At 39.1% G+C, this 9960-nt stretch overlaps 1 protein-coding gene across 1 annotated transcript; it reads right to left on the bottom strand.

Moving 5' to 3' along the window:
* Positions 1-3142: 3142 nt before the first annotated feature.
* On the bottom strand, positions 3143-5821 carry LOC113804397 (facilitated trehalose transporter Tret1). The gene is made up of 2 exons (XM_070127494.1): positions 5813-5821; positions 3143-5464 (listed from the first exon to the last, which is right to left on the bottom strand). Exons 1-2 carry the CDS (start codon positions 5819-5821, stop codon positions 4817-4819), a joined length of 657 nt encoding a protein of 218 aa, XP_069983595.1. The 3' UTR covers positions 3143-4816.
* Between the last annotated feature and the right edge of the window lie 4139 nt (positions 5822-9960).

Genomic DNA, 9960 nt, shown 5'->3' with positions numbered 1-9960 from the left:
TTACGATTTACATTTATAGATGATATAACCTTTAAAGATTTAACAAAAATTCATATATCTCTTTTTAAAGGCAATTCTTGTCAAAAATAATTTGAGATGAAACGTTGTCATTCGATGTTTAACCGTCGTCATTGTCTTAAATTCCAATTGTTTTTTTTTTAAGGAAAACACCACATCAAACAATGTTGGCATTGAACAAAACATTATACTGTTTCCAAACTGTCTAACACAATTTTAATGGCCGGTATTAGTTATTAGTGAAAATGTTTGCGAAATATCACGTCAGTCACAGGCTTCGGTATAAAGAGAATTCTATTCACAGAATATTAGATACTATGCATGATACTAGAAAAATACAATCCTCGCACTATAAGGATATACCTGTTGGAACCGTACATGTGTAAGCCTGTCTGTATGTGCATGTGTTTTGTAAATAATGCAATTTGACAACAAAAGTGTAGGGTTTTCGTTTATCATCAAATATTTTTACTCTGAGATCAGTGTGGATATGTGGTGTCATTTACATATCAAACATGTCTGTAAGTCATGTATATAACTCACATATGTATTACCCATACCTATTGTACTTACTTCTGCTCTATTGTACAACATATGCGACTTGTATAACTTTTAAGGCACACGTCATGACGTGGCAGCCTTCTTCTGTTTTCCATCTCACGGATGCGCGACACGCGCATGATCAGAGGTCCCGAGGTAGCTAGCGAGGAAGGACGCATCGTTTTCTCCAGCTAGCTCGCATGCCTTTGTACCTTCAAATAAATCCAGCGGTTAAAAGAACGGTAATTTTCTGTATTACCTCCGCCGTTCCGATATCGACGATTTTGATATCGTTGGATTCCTCTCACTGTCTGTATTACAAATATATAGTTTTTATTGCACGGAACCCCCCCCCCCCCGTTAGCAACAAACTTGGCCCCAATAGCAGGAGAGGCCATGAAAGGTTCCAGGGAAAATGCGGGATTAAATAACACTAATAACATAACCCACAGTGAAAATAACTATGGTTATTCACACGAATTTCCATTGCAGGGGGCTACACCCCCTTCGACCCTCACTGGTGGGGCTACCGCCCCCCAACCACCGCCGAGGAAACAAAACCTCCACCACGTATTCACGGCAGGCTAGAGCTTACACAATTATCGTCGATGTCGGACCGGCGGACCTAATATTACAATTACCGCGTAACATCCTCACTGCATCAGCATACTAACCTCGACATAGTCACCTTTGTATACAGAGACGATTGTAGTATAATCAGTGTGAACAAGGTATACCATGAACAGAAGACCGGCGGCGGTGGCCCACCCTCGTCGGCTCGGCGGATTTTGCGCCTCTCTCGATGCATCTAGTTCGTGTGCGCTCTATTCTGCCGTGAAGACGTGGTGGATTCTTTGTTTCCTCGGCGTGGGTTGGGGGGCGGAATCCCCCACCAGGGGGCGTCGCAGGGAGCACAGCCCCCTGCAAAGGAAAATCATGTGAATAACCATGGTTATTTTCACTGTGGGTTATATTATAAGGGTAATTTTCTATATTACGTCCGCCGCTCCAACATTGTCGCCCCTGCTATTGGGGCCAAGCTTGTCGTTATAGGGGGATTTACTCGGAATAAAACCTATATATTTGCATGGTATAGAGTGAGAGGAATCCAACAATACCAAAATCGTCAATATTGGAGTGGCGGAGGTAATATAGAAAATTACCAAAAGAACCTACAGTATTTGCTTCCACCTTCGTAGAGACTCTTTGGAAGACACACATGGCGCAGTGACACTGGTAAAACCCTGGGACAACAGACAGGCAAACTCGTTCGGACCCATTGTCAGCCGCCATCTTTACTCTCGTATCTCACGGATAATCGGCTCTTCTCTGCAATTTGTGGTGTTTCAGTGCAAGCAATTTACTCGTCAGTGCATCGTGTTGCGTCTTCAGGACAGTGTTGACAGTTTTGCATTAAGTGCTGTGCAGTGTTTATTCTCTCGTCATGTTTCGGAGCTTACTGCCGCGCACCAAAAAGGCGGTGACTCTCCTAACCCGCATTCTGTCGCACACGCGCAACTGACCGCACACATGCATGCACTCACTGAACAATATTTTTGTAATAAAACGTTCTTTTTCTTTGCTGTTGTAAATTCCTGTGTTAGTCATAGCTCTCAGTCTGACATTATGGAACATTTGCCCTTCCATGACGTGTCTGCCGACAACCCACAAGCCAGCAGTCGACTCCTGACGGACTTTATGCAGCCAATCCCCACGGTGACCCCTTGGGTCCCCCCACCGCAAAACAGCGCTCTCCGCGGATGCAACCTTTAATGCCTCACTACACGAGTGCAGAAACTCCTAGCCCTGACTTCCTTCACATGCTGTGATATATTGAAGAAACCAGACTCGCAGAATTCAAGGCCGAGGAAAATCGTTGTCAAGATGAACAAAAATGGCGAGAAGAGGAGCAGAAATGCCGTGAAGAGGAAAGAAGATGGAGACAAGAAGCTGAAGGATGACAGGCAGACTCTGAGTGATTCCTTCTAATGATGCAAGGGTTCCAAGCTGCCAACCAGGCCTTGCTCATATCTAATGCACCTGGCCTGCACACCTATCCAGCCCAGGCTCATCATAGGCCTACACTGGACCCCACAGTCACTCCCTACGTCCTGCCATCTCCCTCAGCAACGTGTTCGACTTCTACCAATGGGATTCCTGAGACTTCTGCTACGGGTACACTTAACACGGCACCGACAATAATGTCCACAGCGTCTTGAGCTCTCAGGCAACAGTTACGCCATCTGCAGGCAAACCTATGGCCCACAACCCACTAGTACTCCAAGCTGATGCCTGTTACCAGGTTTTTAGGCAGTGGCGACGCCATTAGTCAGATTACTCGACAATGATTGACAGTGCCAAACTGTCACCAGTGAAGCAACTAATCCAATTATGGATATCAGTATCCTTGAGGTCCAGCGAATCCTTGAACACTCCCGACACTAATCTCTGTGGATGCAGTACTCGACGCCCTCCAAGACTTCTTCAAAGATCAAAGAAACGAGGCACTACATCGTCGGGAACTTCTTTACTGCCGTCAAGCGGAGGGAGAAAACTTTGGAAGTTTTTATGTGAGGCTCAAGAGCTGTGCTGAGGAAGTTGACCTTTGTCCAGGCCACTCTGTCACATGCGCTGGGACACAGCTGAAAATGGTCATCCTCATGGGTGTCAGGGACGAGGAGCTTATTCAACGATTGATTTCCCTTGATGCCAGTGCTCTTCTGCAAGATATAGTTAACCACTGCAGATCTTACGAGTCCACCCATACAACAGCATCAGCGATCCACGCCTTTCCTAGCCAGATGTATGTAGTTTCTTCCTATAAGCACCAAAAAAGATGGAAGAGAACCCAGACAACTTCAGCTTCAGGACTAAAAGGAAACTGCATCGCAACAATCTTCAGGCCAACCAATAATATAATGAACACTTGACGAAGTGAGTGTACCAGCGCGAAGAGCAGATAATGTTTGCTTAGACCGGAAGTAGGAGGGAAAATGACAGGTTGGCTAATTTTGAAGATTTATTATCGCCTAAATCATTCCCACTGTAAAAGAGAAGTCAGTTCTGTCGCCCAATTCCTAACAATTTGTTATCATGGCTGGAAAATACTCCTTTGTCTACAAAATGTGCCAGTAGCATTCATTAGGCTCCTGGTTAGTCTTCATTAGAGTTCAAATAGTGTTTATATTGATGATCATGGTACTGATACTCAGAAAGATAGATATATAGAGGGTCATATTATCCATGTACATGAAATATGAAGGGAAAGAAAATTACCCTAAAGATAATACAGAATACATTTCCAGTGTCATATTTAGTGGAAATGAACAGCATTCACTGTAGAACGAAGAATGATTTCGTTTAACTTCAAGGTTTATTAAGGTCACAATTATGATGTATCAGATATTCATTTTATTCTTAAATGCCATTTTTAGCACAAAGCTAGCGTGTAGACGTCAAGGTAGATGAGTGGTCTGTCTGGCGACATTGCAAGTGCGTGGACTGAGTTCCAAACCTTCACCTGACATTAACACGCAAAATTTGCCTTAGGAACTGGACATAAAATTTTACAATTCGTCCCTGTTTTCACTAACCTATGTAAGTGCAAAAAGTTACTTTTACTGAAATTGAGTTTAATGTCTTTTAAAAACTGTAAAATCCCTAACTACATCATGATACCGCATGCCATATCTCAGTATCGGAAAGAAATTAGGTCACATAAATTTGAGACAAAACAGGCAGTGGTACACTGACATCAAATCCACATAAAACTCAAAATCGACAAATTGGTTACGCCGGTTCGTGAAAACAGGGACGAACTGTTCTACATTCACACAATACCTCTCATACAAACTCCTTTGCAGGAATGGCTAGGGCAATGATTTGCATTTGGCGGTGAGACACAATTGCCGCAATGGAATCACCTTCCTAATCTCATAACAATAAATCAATTTGAACTTGCTAGTATCGAGGCCCTTTTGGTCTTTCGCTGCACGATGGCAGTTGTTACCATTCTATTACAACAGCGTCCTCAGCAGAAGCAGTTCGCGAAAGTTGGAAAGAGTGGGTGCAGAATGATATGGCTCATCCTGGTAAAGCTAACCTGACTTCGCTGCAGAGGAATAATAGGCAACAAACATTTATATGAACTTTCCAAACATATATAAAAGTGTGTGGGATAATTATTTTCTTTGGTAACCCAACTTCGTATGCTAGCATATAATAGAAATCCTTATGTAAGGTGCTCTCTTTCCTCTTGTCACTCTGAATGCCCAGGGGAGGATTGAAATGCATTTTCCAAGTCACTCAGAGATTTTCCACGGGTTTCGGGTAAGAAGGCCCAAAGCAATAGTGTTAAGATGGCATTCGCTGAAGAGAAGACCAGGAGTGCATAGCCAAGACCTATTTCCATCAAATATGGGAAGACAAAACTGATGACAAAGGTGAATAATGAGAAACTCAAATAGCACAGCGAACTTCCAATATTTCTCACAGGAGTGGGAATGAGCTCGCCCATAAGAGTCCAGGGAATGGGTCCGATTCCAAGGCCGTACGAGGACACGAAAACCATCACCGCAGCAAGCGGGACCCACGACGACTCTGGGACGTCCACCAGCAGGAACACCGCGCCGACAACCTCGGCCGCTCCGCACACGAAAGACGTGGCGATCAGCAGAGGCCGACGCCCGACGCGGTCCACGACCGCCGCGCTGACCACTGTGAAGACGAGCCTCACGACGCCCACTAGGATTGTGCAGACAAAGGCGTCCAGGCCGACTCCTGCCTTCTGAAACATGTACACCGTGTAGGAGAACATCACGAATTGCCCTCCGAGCTCCCTCAGGGTGAACACCGCCGCCAGCAGAAGAACTGGACGATAATTTTGAGGACGGGCAGGTTCTCTGATCTGTCAAAAAGAAACCCATTACACACATATACACACACACATATATAATTGAGATTTTTAAAATAATATCCCATGTATCATTCAGTGATTATTTCGAGATCGTTATTTATTCGATATTTAAAAGATGCTTTGGTTCTAATGGTAAAGATGTATGCCCGGCACTGAAAACATTTAACGTATATTTTTTGAGGGTGTATAAGTATAGCAAAATTTATTGTTATAACATATAGAGTAAATTATAACCATTTATGAATGGTTGCTTTGTTTAAATGTTAACAATTCACTGGTGGAGGAAATGATAAGTAGATTGTTTTAATGATCTTCCCTTAGACGGCCTCAAGCTCTCACCCCGAACATAGGGTTAGTGCTAATAAGAAAAGTCGTGTATTACCCTGATGTTATTGATTGCAATGCTTGATAAATGAATTTAAATGATAGGGGAATCCCTATGGGCGTCTTCTGTACGTGCCATAATAGTTAATCCAGTATTAAAGTTAATCCAGACTTCTAGTGCACATGCCCATTGGCAGCGTCCAGGATCAACTTTTATTGCACCTCTAGACCAGGCTTAACATTAAGCACATTTTTAAATCCTGCACATGCGCAGAAGGGACAAGTTAACCCCACCAATCATATACTGTTGTAGTTGCCATTCAGTTATTTTCGGCAATAACACCGATCGTCTTAGAATTTTCATACGAAATAATTCTGAAAATGAAATATATATTTTATACATCTAATCAAATATTCTGATAAAGTAAATAATCCCACGAGAAATCTTATAAGTTCAGAGGCTGCGGTCAAGGAACTCATATTTCCAGGTTTGTGAAACAAAAAATATATGGTCAAGGTCACAGAAGTTGACGTTTTAAATCAAATATGAACCAGCGATTTAAAAAAGAATTAGGTGCTGAGTTTTTCTCAATTATTTTACTACAAAATTAGCAAGTATACTTTCCTATGCACCCCGTGAACAGCATCCTGAAGAAAACATGTTTACCTCGTCCAACATGATTCAACGTAGCTAAGAGCTGTCCGAGGAAATTGCGTGATGGATATTAATTGTTTAATGTCATTTTTGTACTTGAGTGTCATTGAAAAAATATAGGTTTTATAGTTGTTAGAGCAGTTTCGTTACCCATTTTAATAGTACAAATATAAGCTCTCATAAATAATCATGTTTCCCTCATAAGTAGGCCTACTTATGCCTCGTAATTATCATATCTTGAGTGACTGACTACAACTTTCTATAACAATCACCTTTTCTCCAATCCATGAAAATGAATATCAGTTGTCAGAAAAAAAAATAACAATGCAGTGTCTGAAAGCAAATTGCAAGGTTCATTTATCCAAGTAAATTTTATACCGGACTGCAAATCTTTCGGTAATATACTTAATATTATCTTCTATATAATCTATGTAGGGACATGAAGGGTGTGTGTTGAATAGATATCTTTTGGATGATTCTGTTGCTTATTTACAGATATGAGTGGATGACTTGCTCCAGACGCTACCCTACACAACATGCAACAGTTATGTGTGAAGAGAACATTGCACAGAAATGTTTCAAAATACCACAGATTGTTCAGCAATAAAAAGACAATATACCTCAGCTTCCACACTTTAGATTTGTAAAACCTATTCCCACACGCCCAGATATACGAGACCAGGATCTTCACATCAACAGCAGAGGGCAGAATCATCACTACATCACAGACCAGGAATATCACAAAAATGTATAGAAATTTAAAGAGACAGTCCATTAACATAAGATTCTGAACAAATCATATTTGAAACAGATAATCCTGAAGAAATGTGTACAGAAAATAGAGGTACGAACTGTCTTACTTTAATATGATGCGAGTCTTATTTTTCAATTTTGAGAACATTAGGAAGCATAAAGAATTGATTAATAATATGAATAAGTTTTTTAATGCCTTGTCTTCAAACATGGTAGGTACGTCTGGGATGAAGGGAAGGAAAAGGTGGTCTTCAGAAGTATATTATTTACAGAACACTTTAAACAATTAGGGGACAAAGCAGTGCATAGATTTAAAAAAAAAAATGGAAGAAGATATTTATGAAAACATTAGTACGAGTCTCAGGTTCATGAAATACACATTAAAAATAATAGATATTTTGAAACCTAAGGGACATCTAAACATGAAATCTCCCAAAAGAGCGAATTTCACGCGCGACATTTCTCTTCTCTCCGACATGTTTACAAGATAACAGTGGTGATAAAATAACGAGTATGACAGTTTTTACTGAACATTATTGTCGCGCGGTCTGGCAGCAGAGATTGTCGTCTTCGGTACGGACAAGGTGGATTAGGTTTAAACTAAATATGGTATTAAGAGTTAAGGACGCTACAGAAAACGCCCTATGTATTGAACTGTTATAATTCAGATGGCCTGCTGCTCTCACCTCAAACACAGAGAGAAGAAAAGTTTGAGAAAATTTGTGGCGAAAACATGCCTTGATGCCTAGTTAGGAAAGTTATTTATTTATTTATTTTGGCCTGTGGATACAGCAACGGAATTAATCAAAGGAGACAGTTTTGGTGGCGTCAAGGAATAGGCTGAGAATGGAATTATTTATTAATGTTTAGTGTAAGAGAGGAAAATTATGAAGGTTAACAGGAATGGATCGATTACCTTATATACAAGTAAAATAATGAAAAGATACTGGTAGAGTGGGGGTGAGGGTCTTGACCCCCTCTCACGTTTGTTTTTATTATGCTTAGATTAATGCTGATTGATCTATAATTAATAGGAAAAGAGTGTAGATTAGATTCAAGGTTAGAGTTAAGTTAAGTTAGAGAATATTGCTAGTTTTTATTATAATAGTTATTGCTAAGATTTACAGTATGATATGCCACATTATTAATATTTATTTATTGAATAAAAAGTGATTGGTTATGAATGTTTCTACGCCCATTGTATAGTTGGCACACATTCACCAGAGGAATTAATTCAATCCATCCCAAGAGCTTTAACACCGTTGGGTTATGCTACCCATATTAAGATTAGGTAAGTAAAAATCGGGGTTTCTCGGGGTCCCCCTCAACTCTTAGTCTCGAGTGGTGGTGGCGATACCAACGTAATGTTATTGATTTTAAAACAGTACAGAACTTTAATCGGAAAAATATATATGGTAATTTGTATGTGAATGTGATTAATCCCATTCTTCTATTTAGATATAGGTTGGTGTTATTCCATTCAAATTGAGCAAAGTGTAACAAAGCAAACCTGCTAAATCTGGATGATTGAACTGCCAACCAGGGAAATTAGATAAAAAAATATATATATATTCCTAGAGTATATATATATATATATATATATATATATATATATATATATATATATATATATGTATTTACACATACACATATATACATATATATATACATATATACATGTACATATACATATATACATGTACATATATATATACATGTACATATACATATATGCATGTACATATATATATATACATACATACATACTGTGTATTTACATATATATATATATACATATATATATACATACATACTATATATATACATATATATATATATGAATATATATATATATATGAATGTGTGTATCATGACATCTTTACCTGATCCCATATTGAAGGCTGGGATGTTCCTTGGACGTTTGCTGAAATTTCTTGAAAGTTCAAGGTTAACGTCTTGTTTTGGACTTCTTAACTTTTTGAGAGACTTCAACGCAGCGTCCTTCTGGCCTCGGCGAATCAGCCAATAGGGGGACTAGAAGTATAAGTACAATATTTATTAGTAAATAAGATCAAACTTTATCTTTTCATGTTTATTTGGTAAAGATATTAATATTTTTTGTAGGATCCCAAAACTCCAAACGCTCTAAAATGTATCATGGTCACTTCAAAACAAAATTACCATTGGAATTTGCACTGACATACAAAGTTTTGAAGAAAAAAAATATTTTTCTTCATTTCACAAAACATAAAGTCAATTAAAAACTTTTAATGTATTTAATATGCAGGCATGATATTCAATTACAAGCAAAATATTGTAGAAGATTCAAATAAAATGGAAAAGGAACTTGACTTCTCTGAAAGTATGATGGTTTATACACTCTCCTTTCAAATGTATTTCACATATTGTTTAGATATTTTTTTCTTATTACATTGCTCTTCATATGAAAGATAGAAGTTGAATGATATTTTGCATCTTATCGTATCTACCGTGAGTGAGCTCTATGTCCGAATCATATAGCTAGATAATACTAATGATCAGAGATATTTAGTTGTCTTACTGATTAAATTATATCAACAAATCAAGATACGCAGACTATTCTGTGATATTTTTGAACCTGTAGGGTTATATAATAGAGGTACAGATTGATTTTGAAGACATTCATCCCACCGAAGCCAGTACCACGTCATATGATTCGGACTCGTTGGAAATTCTTACCATGTCGTTCCAGTGACCGTCACGATCGGCTTCAATT

This window comes from Penaeus vannamei, chromosome 11 (genome assembly GCF_042767895.1).
Source record: "Penaeus vannamei isolate JL-2024 chromosome 11, ASM4276789v1, whole genome shotgun sequence".
Lineage (NCBI taxonomy): Eukaryota > Metazoa > Arthropoda > Malacostraca > Decapoda > Penaeidae > Penaeus > Penaeus vannamei.
Note: the sequence above shows the minus strand (reverse complement) of the source record. Positions and strands in the feature narration are given on the sequence as shown.